At 36.7% G+C, this 14,997-nt stretch overlaps 4 protein-coding genes across 6 annotated transcripts; 3 read left to right on the top strand and 1 right to left on the bottom strand.

Moving 5' to 3' along the window:
- The first annotated feature begins 2,555 nt into the window (after nt 1-2,555).
- Nucleotides 2,556-3,288, top strand: LOC126600530 (dirigent protein 23-like). Its single transcript, XM_050267102.1, has one exon. It carries the CDS (start codon nt 2,633-2,635, stop codon nt 3,173-3,175), a length of 543 nt encoding a protein of 180 aa, XP_050123059.1. The 5' UTR covers nt 2,556-2,632; the 3' UTR covers nt 3,176-3,288.
- A 616-nt stretch (nt 3,289-3,904) lies between these two features.
- Nucleotides 3,905-5,446, top strand: LOC126600702 (protein BREAKING OF ASYMMETRY IN THE STOMATAL LINEAGE-like). The gene is made up of 5 exons (XM_050267320.1): nt 3,905-4,000; nt 4,128-4,492; nt 4,596-4,715; nt 4,872-5,008; nt 5,109-5,446. The coding sequence occupies exons 1-5, from the start codon at nt 3,910-3,912 to the stop codon at nt 5,221-5,223; spliced, it is 828 nt and encodes a 275-aa protein (XP_050123277.1). The 5' UTR covers nt 3,905-3,909; the 3' UTR covers nt 5,224-5,446.
- Nucleotides 5,447-5,526: 80 nt separating this feature from the next.
- Nucleotides 5,527-8,359, bottom strand: LOC126600701 (protein MICROTUBULE BINDING PROTEIN 2C). 3 transcript variants are annotated; one of them, XM_050267317.1, is made up of 5 exons: nt 8,011-8,359; nt 7,676-7,759; nt 6,724-7,068; nt 6,082-6,333; nt 5,527-5,819 (listed from the first exon to the last, which is right to left on the bottom strand). In XM_050267317.1, exons 1-5 carry the CDS (start codon nt 8,221-8,223, stop codon nt 5,667-5,669), a joined length of 1,047 nt encoding a protein of 348 aa, XP_050123274.1. In that variant the 5' UTR covers nt 8,224-8,359; the 3' UTR covers nt 5,527-5,666. The 3 variants fall into 3 exon arrangements, with proteins under 3 accessions (XP_050123274.1, XP_050123275.1, XP_050123276.1); XM_050267318.1 differs by having other exon boundaries at nt 6,115-6,333; nt 8,011-8,357; XM_050267319.1 differs by lacking the exon at nt 8,011-8,359 and adding an exon at nt 7,870-8,004.
- A 3,696-nt stretch (nt 8,360-12,055) lies between these two features.
- On the top strand, nt 12,056-14,475 carry LOC126598739 (uncharacterized). The gene is made up of 5 exons (XM_050265100.1): nt 12,056-12,208; nt 12,329-12,360; nt 12,515-13,208; nt 13,723-14,084; nt 14,213-14,475. Exons 3-5 carry the CDS (start codon nt 12,636-12,638, stop codon nt 14,319-14,321), a joined length of 1,044 nt encoding a protein of 347 aa, XP_050121057.1. The 5' UTR covers nt 12,056-12,208; nt 12,329-12,360; nt 12,515-12,635; the 3' UTR covers nt 14,322-14,475.
- Nucleotides 14,476-14,997: the final 522 nt, after the last annotated feature.

Consider the following 14,997-nt stretch of genomic DNA (forward strand, 5'->3'; position numbering starts at 1 on the left):
ATGATGTTCTATCCTAGGCCCAAGGGAACATCAAAAACCCAATGGCAATTTTGTATCTTGTGGGCCAGTTTTTTATCAATCATGCTAACAAACTTTCAAGTAATTCAGTTGGTTATGAGCCATTTTTAGCCCGAGATAATTTTTCTGCTTCAACTTTTTTCGGTTAAATTTTTAACCCGAGATTATTAAAGAATAATTTTAGGATAATTTTTTTGTTCAACTAACGTTTTAAAAAAAAAATTATGTAGACTATTCTAATTTAATTTTATGAACATTTTAACATAAAAATATTTAGATTCCGATAAATATTAAAAAAATCACTAAATCGACTCCATAAAACTCGTGGGACACTGAATGAATATGAAACTTATTAAAAAAAAAATTTATTATTATTTTAGCCGTTGGATTTAAATTTGGACCGTTAAATCTTTTTTTTTTTATAGTTGGATTTGATCACATTACATCTTAGTTGTTGGATTCAATGAATTTATAAATATAAAACTAAAAAATTGCACATATATGATTGGCCAGCCCACTAAACGGGGGGAATCCTGGCCTAAATTTGCCCCAGAAATGAGTTTTGCGTTAAAACTCATATTTGCCTCTAGGGTTGGAGCAAATTGGAGTAAGTTTATAACCTAAAATTTGAATTTACTCCAAAGGTTGGAGTAGGCCTTAGTACTACAGTTTAGTAGTATTCCTCTTCATTTGTAAGTGAGATGTCTTAAGTTCTACTCCCGCCAAAGGCGAATTTGAACCACATTATTGTTAGCCTATTGTGAGACTTACTTCACTCTTCCAACCCTAAAGTAGAAATATTGTTTGTTAAAAAAAAAACCTTAGCTGGTTAAATGCATTTAGTTTTGCAATCGAGGTTACATGTCCTGAATGTTCTCCTCCAATCACTCATCATGCTCATCAACACTCATCCTTGTTTATTTTGTTGACTTTTTATAGCCTTATTTAGGGCTGGTTTGGTATTGCTGTGCTTTGAAAAAAAGCTGCTGTGAGAATAAGCGGCTATGCTGTGAGAATAAGCGGCTGTGAAATAAATCAGCAGAGTGTTTGGTAAACTTTTTTGTAAAAGTGCTTTTGGAAAAAAAAAAGCAGTCTGATAGTGGGTCTTTTCATTAAAGGAGCACTGTAGTTCTGTGTGCTTTGAAAAAAAACCAGTTTTCCAAAGCTACAAATTGCAGCTTCAGCTTTTTCCTTTGATTTCAGCTTATTCTCACAGCAGCTTCCAAAATAAGCCATTTTTTTTAAGTTTACCAAACACCAAAAACATTCCCAGCTTTTTTTCATAGGAGCTTTTTTTAAAATCACCTCAACCCCAAACTGGGGCTTAGTTAAGTGCTTAATTTCTTAATTTTCTTTGACAATAGTAATTTTATATCTTAAACCCCTCTTTGTTTATGCCAGTCAATTTTCTTTTCTTTCTTTTTTTTACTATTGAAGACTAGAAAAAGGGGAGGAATGTTAGGCAAGTGAGAAAAAAAATGATAATTACATTTTTTCTTCTTCTATGCACTTTTCTTTATTTATGATTCACTTGTAAGTGAGAGGTCTTAAATTCTATTTTCGTCAAAGACGAATTTGAACCACATTATTACTAGCCCATTGTGAGGTTTACTTCACTCTTCCAACCCTAAAGTAGAAATATCGTTTGTTAAAAAAAAAAAAAAAAATAAAATTAAAAAAAAAAAAAAAAAAAAAAACTTAACTGGTTAAAAGCATTTAGTTTTGCAATCGAGGTTACATGTCCGTAATGTTCTCCTCCAATCACTCATCATGCTCATCAACACTAATCCTTGTTTATTTTGTTGACTTTTTATACCCTTATTTAGTTAATTGCTTAATTTCTTAATTTTCTTTTGCAATAGTAATTTTATATCTTAAACCCCTCTTTGTTTATGCCGGTCAATTTTATTTTCTTTCTATTTTTACTATTTAAGACTAGAAAAAGGGGAGGAATGTTAGGCAAGTGAGAAAATAAATGATAATTACATTTTTTTCTTCTTCTACTCACTTTTCTTTATTTTTTATCATCAGATTGAATAAATTAAATATAAACAACGAACATGATTAAAAAGAAGTTCGTATTTTTGATCCACATAATAAATAAATCAATTATAAACAACGTAATTAAAAAGAGGTTTGTATGGAGAAAAATAGACATGCGATTCTCATTTTTTATGCGAAAATCACTTGCCTAATTTTGACTTTCATTGTATTCTTTTGACATTATAAATTGCCTAATTTCATTGTTTTGCAGAAATATTATTCTTTGCCAAATTGAATGATCACCGACCAATCACCAACCTATGTTCAAATTATTTGAAATGGCAGAAGAAACAATGAGTAGTCCATAAGCGTGACGTTTAGGTTTCACACTTACATGCAAAGTAATATTCTGGAAGATATATTCTAGCCCAACGTATTTGAAGGGGAACAACGTTCTTCTACATCCGTGAAAAGCCTACCAGAAATTAACATCATGGACCATTCTGCCCTTGAAAAACATAGTGTGGATGAGTGGATCTATATATACACGTATACATATACATATAGATGCATATATTACAATCTGCATTATTAGCAGCTACAGAAATTGAAAGAAAGAAGAGAATCCGCCATGGCTGCTGTGACTAGCAAGCTCCTTCTTCTCATTGCGGCTCTTGCATTAACGTGTTGTACCCCTACCACAGAGGGCTTGAAACGCAGCATCACCAGAATGCAGTTCTACATGCACGACGTCGTAGGCGGGCCAAACCCGACCGCAGTAAGAGTTGCAGGCCGGTTGTCCAACTACACAGGCACGGACCCAATCGCCGCCCTTTTCGGGTCAGTTTACATGATGGACAATCCTCTCACGGCCACGCCTGACCCCAAGTCCGCCCTGATGGGACGGGCGCAAGGGATATACGCCATGGCCTCGCAACGGGACGAGTTCAGCCTCCTCATGACACTAACGTATGGGTTCACTGGTGGAGCTTACAACGGCAGCACATTTAGCGTGGTGGGTCGGAACCCGGTGATGAGCGAAGAAAGGGAGATGCCGGTCCTTGGAGGCACTGGCATGTTTAGGCTTGCTTGCGGATTTTGCATTGCAAGAACTCATTCTGTGGACCAAATGAACGCAATTATTGGATACAATGTCACCCTCATACACTACTAAAAGATTTATAATGTTACACATAATTTCTCAGATTAATTAGATCATACCGCTATATTTGGTAATAATTTTCGATGTGATGACCGCCACTGTATTAATATACCATGATTTATTTATTTTTTTGGCATGAATTAGACCATCTCCAACCCTTGGGCTAAAAGCCAAATTTTTTAGCCCGGAAAATTTAGCTTTTAGCCCAGAAACATCTTTTCTGCTCCAACCCTTCTACTCTAAAATTTTAGCCCGGAATTATTAAAGAATGAAATTAGCCTAAATTTTTTTCTTAAATCAATTTTAAAAAAAAAAATAAATATGTAGATTATTGTAAATTAATTTTATGAACATTTTAATCTAAAAAAATTTAAATTCCGATAAACATTTCGCATTTAGCCCGGGGGGAATTTGGGGGGGAATTTGGCCCAACTTTAGCATTCCCCTTTTAGCCCAATATTTTAGCTTGGGTTGGGGGGTGTTTGGGGGGAATTTTGGGCTAAATATTTGGCATTTAGCCCAGGGTTGGAGTAGGTCTTAGGGGATCGTTTGCCAGCAATAATAATTACATAATTTTCTTTTCTTTTTCGTTTTACAATGTTTGGAAACATAACCGACTAATTATGGATTACCACTGTAACTCCCTTGACATTCATCCCCCTTTTTTCAAATTCAAATAGTCATTTAAGTTTTGCCTCCTCTCTCTCTCTCTCTCTCTCTCTCCATCTCAAATTAAGATAATCAAAATGTGCAGCACACCATGGACAATGACAAGGCTAGTGAGATGGCGCGTGAAAGGCTGGGCTTCATGTTTCTTGGCTTGCAGGTTTCCTTTGGGTAAGCGCAACGATCAATAAAACATTCAAATAAAACCCCATTTAGGAGATATTTGATCTTAACTATCGTAGTTTATTTCAAATCGGGTAATCCTTTTTGTTTTTCTTCCTCTTTTTTGTTTATATAGATGATGAACCAGCCGATAGATTTTGCCCTGCAACGCCGCAATTGCCAATACGAAACATGGCTTTTGATACGCAGGGCGAAAGCAGAAGCAATGAGACGGGGAAAAAGATGTCGAGGCACAAAAAGTGTGACACAGAGCGACGATTAAGACACGGTCCTAAACAAGTTAAAGACAGCAGTTCCCCGGTCGAAAATACGAGTTCTAATGACTCAAGCTGCAGGCCACATATTTCAGATGAGGAGGAGTATATAGTGTTCTGCTTTAAAGAAGATGGAGCGTTTGAAGTTGTGAAAAATGGCAAAGTGGAAGCGTCGAACGTGAGAGATTGCGCGTCAAGAAACTCGCCGAGGCATGTCAATCGGAAGGTTAGGAATTGCGACGGTGTTGATGACTGAGAGAAAGGGAAATTTTCCATTTAAAAGAAGGTTAATTTGATTAATTTCTTTTGCTTTTGTTTGATCAAAACAGCTTCGTTATGGGGAGGATACAAAGGCAGTTGAAAGGTGTAGCAATGAGGAGAGGTTGACTGGAAAAGCTTATGATATTTACCCCACAAATGATGGAAAATCTATCTTCTTTGACCAAAAGGTAGAGACCCTTCTTTTATGTTTCAATTTTTCCTTTCCAAAGAATATGCACGTTCGTTATAAACTGCGATTTGTCTGTAAGAAGGAATGACTGTTTACATGTAAAAGTAATTCTACCTTATATCTTCTTTCCTTGAAATATAATTATTTTGCAAAGGACGAGGAAGACGAGGAAACCTTCTCCGGTCAAGAGCCGCCTCCGAGTATCAATGTCGAGAATCGTCCGACCGTGTCAGTTGAATCAAGCGATTCAAATCAATCGGACGGCAGCACAGGCTCCTTCGCGTTTCCGGTGTACGTTACAAAATACATTGTTTTACAATATAGTTAGGCAATTAATTAAATTAATACATGATTAACTCCTGATAATACTTTGGCAAAATCATGAACGCAGGTTGGGATGGGAATGGACTGGCAGTCCTGTGCAAATGCCGAAACGAGAAGCTATGGACTTGAGAAAGCACAAGGCTCGCTGCATCGGCTTCCAGTTTCAATGCTGTAGATTCTGAAATTTGCAATGTGTTTCTCTCAATTTTTTTACCCCTTGAGATTAGATTAAGCATAAGCAAATTGTTGTGTCTCGTAGAAGTAATAACGCGATCGCGATTTACGGTTCATACGTTTGTGCTTGTATCTTTGGACCGTATTTAGCTTCCGATCGACTGGCATGACATCCAAACTGCGGAATTCGAACAGACGAAGTACCAATTCATTGTGTTTTCAGAAAAGAAATTCGATTTTCATTTCGTGCGAGGGAGAAATCACGTACGATTATCAAGAAAAATCACGTATATCATCCCGAAAACTAGATAAACAAGAAAGGAAAGACTCACATTTCACATAACCCAGCAAAAGGGAAGAAATAAAATGAAAATATACAACAATAAACAATAATTCAAGCAGACTCACCGCAACGCAAAGCCGGTAAATACCTAGTGGCGCTAAACCTAAATCATGTGAGAACAAATGACTGAAGATGTAACCTTGCACTGGCTGCAGCGGCAATAGATTCTTCGTCTTGCTTTTCTTTTGCAGCGGCAACAGCAGCGATGTATGCTCTTCTAGCTTCTTCCATTTTCTTCATCTGTGCCTCATCCAAATCATCCTGTTCATTAAAGCAAGGATCTTTAAGTTGCAAGGAATGCAGCAGCCAACACGCAGATACACATACATGAACAAACAATTCTCAACACACGCGATTCGGTTAACCACACACAGTAACCAAGTAATGAACAAACAGATATCTGAAAATTTAACAGTAATGATACAGGAATCTGATTGCAACGATAGAGGTGTCTCAAGCAATTAGTTAGTATATAAAACAACAAATGACAGAACAAACCGAAAAATATATAAAGGAAATGAACCACCATATCCAAGGGGCAGGGTTGTGAACTTACAATGTGAGGAAGATGGTCCACAGTATTCATTGAAATATCATAATCTTCACCGTATACAACGGGATCAGCTTTCATCAAGCTTTCAAATAGAAGCATAAATGATGAAATCTGTCCTTTCAAGGAGTCTTGCTCTCCTTGGAGCTTCTCCACTTTCCTGTTGGATGTCATCACTTCCCACTGTAACTTTTCCAAAGCAGCTTGCTTGTCTGCAAGCTTAATCTGTGAAAAAGAACAGATGTTAATAACTTTAAATTCACAAAAAAGAGTTGCGTGTGTGCATCAGAGAGAGAGAGAGAGAGTCCGTGATGATATTCCAGTTTAGGCAAGTGGCTATATTGTGGCCTAGATTAAACCAAAAGTAAAAAAGAAGATCCGAACATTATAGAAAATAATAAGGAACACAGATATCTGTTTCTGCATTAACACAAGTAATGTTTCAGACAATCGTGCCAATTTGGATAAAGATCAAAACTAATGTCACAATAATATTACAACCACAGTTCACAAGTGCAAAATTCCAGATTGAATAATGTCATTAGTATCGCAATGAAATAAAATATCATGAGAATTCTCTAATCACCGCCAAGGCACCAAGTGATGCATGAATACCTTTGCATCAGAGAGTTGTTGCTTAACAGCTTTTATTACTGCGTCTTTTTCTGCAACTTGTTGCTTATATTCATTTAGTTTTGCTTGAACAGCATTCATTTGGTCGTTTGAGATCTCCGATGACTTTAAAAGTTCCTCCTTCTCTGCTACTTTCTTTTGTAAATCTTCCACTTGTACCCTTAATGTATCCAACTCTTCTTTTTCCGCTGCCGAAGCCCTTGAGGAAAAACTTGAAAAGCTGTCAGCATCAAGGCTGCCAGCATTTTTGCTTGAGTCCTTGTCTCCATGATCCCTCTTCTTTCTCGCAGGAATGGATTGAGCCGCATTCCTCCCTTTCTGTTCAACCTTTAGAAGATAAGAAGAGAGGAACATTAGGAACCCATTTGATGAATCATGCAAAGAAACAAAATTGATCGAAGTTAGAAATACAGAAGACTTTTATAACCCTTAAGAAAACTGAATTGACATACTAAGTAAGAGCTTTAGAATCAAAATGAAATCCCAAGGATGATTGGTAAAGGAAATTTGGCATCAATAATCCACCAAATCGAACGAACCTCTTAGATTTTGCATTACTTGTTTCCTCGTAAGGAATATACAAACTAAACAAACCATAAAGGAAAATAAATTATTTGAGGCCTTGGAACACTCTCAGATGTCAAATTCTTCGAACGACAACAATCGGTAGTCCAAACACCACCAATTTTACATTCCATCATGGTAAAAGCGAAACCTAGATAGTTTTTTACTACAATTGGATTTACTGCAACTATAAAAGCACACAATTTTCCCTCATAAATCACAGTTAATTGTTCTTAAATTAATAAAGCTATCAAAACAATACGAGTAGCAAGCATTACTTGTGTGCACAGTAACTGCAACAAAATTTAAAAAATGCCATTGTACATCACAGAGATTAACAATCACAAGTTCCGAAAACCGAAAATCATACTTTTTTGGATAAGGATTCTCTTGAAGGTGTCTTGGTGTACGCCACCGAACCCCGCCGCGTAAACGAACTGCTAGCTTTCCGATCCTGAAAGATTTTTTCCATGAAATCGTGAAAGAAGCAAAAAAAAATCACTAATTTCAAAACCCCCATTCAATTTTCTTCAAAACCCAATCAGAAACAAGCAAAGCAGCAACCTTTAAAACTACCCAATTCATCCCAAGTCCGCCAGTAACGGCTATTTTCCCCAATTTTCTCGGCAACCAAACACATTGGAAAGAAAATCCCAGAAAGCCCTGAAATTCACAGTTCAAGAGAGAGAGAGAGAGAGGGATTACGATGAGGGACTGGACGAGAGGCACGATCTCGACGAGGTCTTTGAAGAGGACGCGATCGAGATTGCTGTTGGTGGCGGTGGAGGAGTGAGCGAGTGAGGACTGAGTAGGGAGGTGAGTCGGGGACGAGTTGGCATCCCCGGAAAGCCACGATTTCGGGTCCCCGAAATTCCTCGAATTGTCTTGCGATTCCAGGAAGTGCTGCGGGTCGTACATCCTCCTTCTTCCCCGATTTTTTTTTTCTTTCTGAAAACAAAATTCAAAAATCTAAAGTTGCGGAGATAGAGTGGCACGGTCGGGGACAGCGTTTTCAAAAACAGTTTCCTTTTCGAACGATCGATTTCTCAACGAATGGTGCGTTTTACCAAAATGTCCTCTCTTTAACCAACAAAAGAAATTAAATTGGACACTTGGCCAAAATAAATATTTTTCAAATCTCAATTGCTGAGTTGAGGAGTTTTTCGCTATGTGATCGGTTTTTAGGTATTGTGTCGTCAAATTTTTATAATTATGTTGTTGATATTTAATTGATTTTTATAAATTAAATTGAACCGATTTAACGGCAAGCTCACATTCATATTTGGTGGTTCATTGAGTCTACAATTTGAATAAAAAAGTTCGAATTTTTATTACAAACTTTTCAACACATTTTTTGGAGTCTGAACGGCTTCGGATGCCCCAAATCAATTGTAAATGACAACAAAGTAGTGAGTTTGAACTGGGACATTGCACTCTTTTTGGTAAGGTATTATGCTCCTAAACTAGAGCTCGTAAACCCAATCTATAAATTCTCGTTGTGTGTTACGTCTTTTATGTTGCCATATCGGTTAAATTCAATATTTTCCAACTTTAATTATGCTTTCCATAATTTGAAACATTTTATTTTCTTTAATTTTCTTCGTCGAAATTGATCCATATTTTGTCCTACATCAAACATATATCATGAACTAGTTAAATTGATCCATTTTTAAGTTTAAAGTAATTAAATCTGTTCGGAGTTTCAAGTAATTAGGCAGATACCAACTGCCAAGTGTTCAATTTTGTTGATTATTTATCTGAATTCTCAAGTAATTCTTTTTCAAGTATTTTTTTGTTGTTGTTAGATTTTATAGCAAAGTCACCTGCAGAAGATTGCTAATTCATGGGAAAATTCTATTTATTCTTTATTTATTTTTCTTTTAAAATCCACCTGCTTTTATAATTCTTTTGGTTTCATAAGTAACCACCTGTTTGGTTGCCAAGAAAATCCAGGTGAAAGGAGTAAATAGCAGATAATTGTACTTATTTAGTTGGACAGGTGGGTCTGTCCCCAAGAAAAAAAAAAGGGAAAAAAAAAGGAGATGCCACCAAGGAAACATAATCTACAAGATTCTGTGTTTCATTCGTTTCTTCGACTTTGGATACATTTTTCATTTATACAAGCGATACTCGAGATGAGAAAAGCACAGAACCTCGATGCAAATATAAATGTTTGGAACCGCTTGAGTTGTAAGCCCCTCCCATCATTGGTGGAGCCAGGTTAAGGGCTGCCCTGGGCTGTAACCCAAGTAGCTTTTGGTGAAAAATAAAATTTTACATGTAATTTTAATTGATTTTCGAATGTACCCCACTAAATATTTAGTCACTAATCCGAATTCTCTAGGTTTAACTATATAAAATTATATAATACAGTTTACAAACCATATCTTTTTCTTACATCATTTTTCTCATCGCTTCTTGTACATGTACAAGTTTGGATTTGTTTAATTTGTTCAATTTTGTTGATTATTTATCTGAATTCTCAAGTAATTATTTTTCAAGTATTTTTTTGTTGTTGTTAGATTTTATAGCAAAGTCACCTGCAGAAGATTGCTAATTCATGGGAAAATTCTATTTATTCTTTATTTATTTTTCTTTTAAAATCCACCTGCTTTTATAATTCTTTTGGTTTCATAAGTAACCACCTGTTTGGTTGCCAAGAAAATCCAGGTGAAAGGAGTAAATAGCAGATAATTGTACTTATTTAGTTGGACAGGTGGGTCTGTCCCCAAGAAAAAAAAAAGGAAAAGAAAAAGGAGATGCCACCAAGGAAACATAATCTACAAGATTCTGTGTTTCATTCGTTTCTTGGACTTTGGATACATTTTTCATTTATACAAGCGATACTCGAGATGAGAAAAGCACAGAACTCGATGCAAATATAAATGTTTGTAACCGCTTGAGTTGTAAGCCCCTCCCACCGTTGACAGAGCCAGGTTAAAGGCTGCCCTGGGCTGTAACCCAAGTAGCTTTCGGTGAAAAATAAAATTTTACATGTAATTTTAATTGATTTTCGAATGTACCCCACTAAATATTTAGTCACTAATCCAAATTCTCTAGGTTTAACTATATAAAATTATATAATACAGTTTACAAACCATCTCTTTTTCTTACATCATTTTTCTTATCGCTTCTTGTACATGTACAAGTTTGGATTTGTTTAATTACAAATTTTATTGGCTCACCTTGTGAATATTTTTTTTAAGCTAGTTGGTACTATGAAAAATACGGTATCAAGTTTCTTTATTTATAAGGATTTGAATTTTTAAGCTAGCCCACCCGGTAAAAAATTCCTAGCTCCGCCATTGCCTCCCACTCGACTATAAATACATGCATTATGGTTGAGCATACATGTAGATGCAGAGCAGCACGGAAGAACCTGCTTGGGATTCATCTGGAATGATAGAGAGGTAGGTAAGTTTATTTTATTTATCAATTGTAATTTAATTAAATGATTATTTTGTCGAGTAATTTAGGTTGTGAAGAGTTGGTGAATTGAGAATCCCATCTTCCTAGTATCTGTAGTTTTGGTATTTTCTGTGGCTTTTTAAATACCTTCTGGTAAAGATTTAGATCTTAATGCAGCTTAAGTCAAATAATTAACTTTAGTTAGTAAGGGCTTTCCCCAAATATAATTATTTAATCACCAAAAGAAAGATATTTAACTCAATAATAATTGTAACCAAAAAGTGCTAGAAGGAGCTTTCATGGCTACAAAGCTTGGATTAGAGAAATGAGAGATAATACGAGAGATCATTTCAAAGTAGGATTCTCAATAAACTCTCTGTTATCTTACAATTTAACATTACTTCCCATTTTAATATTATAAAACATTATGTCAAAAATATGAGGTGACAGAAAGTCTTGAAGTCTTCTACTTTTGAAAAAGTCTTCTTAGCATTTCTCATCTCGAGACATGCTCCCATTAAGTACAATATGACGATGTTTTTGGCTCTCATTAAGTACAATATTCACAATGTTTTTGGCTAACATGACTATTTATGAACTCTGTTTCACCTCGTATTTTTTGCATAATATTTTAATATTGTTGGCACAAGAATTAACGTTAAACTGTGAAGTAATAAAGAGTTCATGAAGAGTCAATTTAGCATTTCTCCAATGAGATTGAAGAGTTTTTAAACTATTCTAACTTAGATCGGAAAGGAGATTCGAATAGCAAGCGGTTAGACGCACTACACAAACTAACTGACCTAATAGGTTTACTTCCCCATCTCAACTATCTTTATAACAACCCGAAAATTTTGAAAGAAAAAACATTGAATCATGGGTTTTTCCTTCTCTTTTTTTTGGTAACTTAATTAATGTATTAACCAAAAAAAGAGGGCAACATATTCCAGAAAATTAGTTGGCAGAAGAAATTTAAATCAGGATTATATGTGACGTTCAGTTCACCTAATAGTAATTAAACCTCAACCATACGTGTTCAAACAAATACACAAATTCCCATGTGCCAGGTAACCATGCTCACGCAGCGAAAATTTTTAGTATGCTGAGAACATGATTTGGTATCTATAATGTGCCGAGAACACGATCCGGTATATCAAGTATAATAATACAATTCCCAGCACATTGAATAATTTTTTGCTTATATGGGAATTTTCATTCAATTTGTTACACAAGTTTGAAAGTTTATAAATTTCTGCATTTGCTCCTGGTAAAAAAAGTGTCCAAATTCAGGACACCTTATCTCTTAAATTCATTCTTTGTGTTGAAGCGATATTCTAATCTAATTTAAATTACAGGAGAGAAATCAAACTCTCGAGAAGAGGGAGTACACTACTTCAATCAACTTTGCTAGGCACGGCTCGTTTGTTTATGAAGAGTTTTCAGTAAAACCTGTTTGCTTTTAAAAGACGGAAGGAATCGGTCATCTTCTTACCTCGTAAGCCAGATTCGGCTTTTCCCTGCTTTTTTATTTGAATACAAAAGTGCTTATTTAGCAAGTTCTTATCCTTATATTTGTTGCTTCCTCCTATTTTTCTTCATGGTGATTTGGCCTCAGGACTTTGCATCAGCCCTCCAACAGCTGCACTGGTGAGTTAATGATTTTTGTTACTTTTTTCCCAATCTCACCTGCATTCTTGACGTCTATTTATGTGCATTAAATTAAACAGCATAAGTTTTAATCCCGATTATTAATCTGTTGAAACAAAACCCTGCCTCTGAAGTACGATTTTCGCTAATGCAGGTCGCGGAAGGATTGTTAAAATCTGGATTGTTTGGAGAAGGTTCTGATGAAATGGTGGTGTCTTCTGTTTAGTAAGTTTTAGCTTTTCTTTCGTATTGATTACCAGTTCAATAGGGAGTCCATGGATGGCCATTCAACCGCGGTCTTCCTGCCTGTTTACAAGTCCTTCAAGTTCAAAAGTTCCGAAGCCACGAAGGGATTGAAGGTGGAGAAAAGTACTAGTTCGAACGATGATAATCTGTTCATTTCCGATTTGCTTAGTCAAGACAGTGAGGCGGTTCTAAAACCACATCCAGATGACAGTCAGAATATGCACGCTACAAGGGACGCCGTGACAGCAAATGATTGTGCGGCTTGGACGAATTCTACTAGAACGGCTGCTGTGGACTATGACTTGCCAGAGTTGGTTGCATTCCTTCAAGGGAGCAGCAACTACCAGTTCTTTAAGGACATTGGCATTGACAAGGAAGTTCGATGCGAGGACAAGTGTTTCGTACAGCACTGTGAATCCTATCATAGTAGCTTTTCTTGCATACTTGATCCTGATCCGTACAGCGAGGGCGAGTCAATTAGAGAATCTCTGGACTCGGAGTCATCCACTTCAACCGATGAGAATGACGGCAAAAAGGATGATCTTTCAAATGATCATTCAATCAAGAAGATCATATCCAAAAAAGTGATTTTGGTTAGACAGGTAAGTCGCTAAATATTTCGTTGCTCGAACTAAATCCCCTTGAACATAAAAATCTTATTTGTTGCGTCTTCGGAAAACTGTCAACTGACGCATTTTACCTTCGAGTGAGTATGATGCAAATGCTTACAAATTAGGATGCAACTGTTGAAGGATAATATGCTCTTCTGTCATGTCTTAAACAGTCGCAGTAGATTAATGCCACCGACGATACTACCATTTCATTAGGTTTAAGGGTCAGTATCGGATGGCAAATCCGACCAACCAGTTGGATTTTATTTTACGCGTTTTGAGACATTAGAAAAGATATGTTGAACCAAAAGATTGGTTTTGGATTTTTAATTGCTGTCACATTTTTGTGTCATTATCTAGAGACTTGCAAACTTCCAGCACGAATCAATGCTGGATCACCACTGCATAAATCGAGCAATACGGACACATACATACTGGAAACATCGTACTCATACACTACTAGTACATACCTACTTGATTCCGTTTCTAATTTCGCGTTGTTTAGGGTACAAGTAACGCGGCCTTGGCCGCAAACTCAATGGGACGATCTATAACTAAGGCACTTGGCGACAACAGCCGGACGAGCAATGCCTCTTTAAAAGGTGACCTAGAAAATACAAGCGGAGCAAAGTTTCTTGCCCCAGAAACGGAAAACTTGTTGAGGCATGATTCGTTGAAAGATAGGATGTCAGATAGCCTAGCAGAATCGTGTCAACGACACCAGCATTGCCGCGGAGAATCCAGTTCCTCTGCATCCGAACTTCCTTCGGGCTCATTTTCGTACTTGGGAGGAATACCGGGTTTTGGCAGCATCTCTCATCGGTCGAGCAGCAGCACAACTAGCTCCGAGTCTTTCGCTTTTCCCATGTAAATTCTCATAACTTCACTAACCTAAATTTCTACTGCTTGCTCTTATATATTTTCGTCAGTTATCGTAATATGTGATTATGTGGATAATCATAGTTTTTCTATTTGAATTTTGACATGATGAGTAGATTATCCTCGGAATGGAATGGCAGCCCGGCGAGAATGGGGAGCGCTGACGAGCGACAATTGCACCAGCACCGGCACTGGGTGATGCGATTTCTCTGCTGTAAATTCTGAACGTGACACACACACACATACATTTTTGGCTCAAGTGTTTCGTCCGGGATGTTAAGCCCTTGTGTCTTGCCTTATAGATCTTACACACATATTCTGATGTAAACAATAACATCATAATACAAATCCATTTAAAAATATTTGGATTTTCTGCATACATCAAGGTTTATTTTATGGACTCTTTTGGTATCTAGGATTGGATTTGAGTGGCTAAATCAATCATTATAGATGATGGATTATTCATTAAAATTATCCATTAGAATCATCATTATAGTTCTAAAAAACTTTAAGCGCTAGTCAGACGACAGATTGGGACCTAAAAATTGATTTTTTAAGTTTTTAACTAATTATATTATTATACTTGATGTATCAAATAGTGTTTCCACTCACTAAAAAATCTCTCATCTCTCACACCACCATTTACCCTTCCCATGATCCCACCTTAGTTATATCGTTGCCCTCCGTTGACATCATTTCCCCACCACCTCCCTCCATATTTCTCCCTTAATTCACCACAACGCCATTCCTCTGGCTTTCCCGGCGATGCAAGGCCTACGGCGTTGCTCCAACGACGTTGTCCACCTCGGCCTCCTCACTTCCTCCCCTCAAACCACTCTTCTTCCACCCTGTCCATCGACGTCACCGAGTCCGCTTAGACCCGCATCCGCCCCCTCATCTA

This window comes from Malus sylvestris, chromosome 14 (assembly GCF_916048215.2).
Source record: "Malus sylvestris chromosome 14, drMalSylv7.2, whole genome shotgun sequence".
Classification (NCBI taxonomy): domain Eukaryota; kingdom Viridiplantae; phylum Streptophyta; class Magnoliopsida; order Rosales; family Rosaceae; genus Malus; species Malus sylvestris.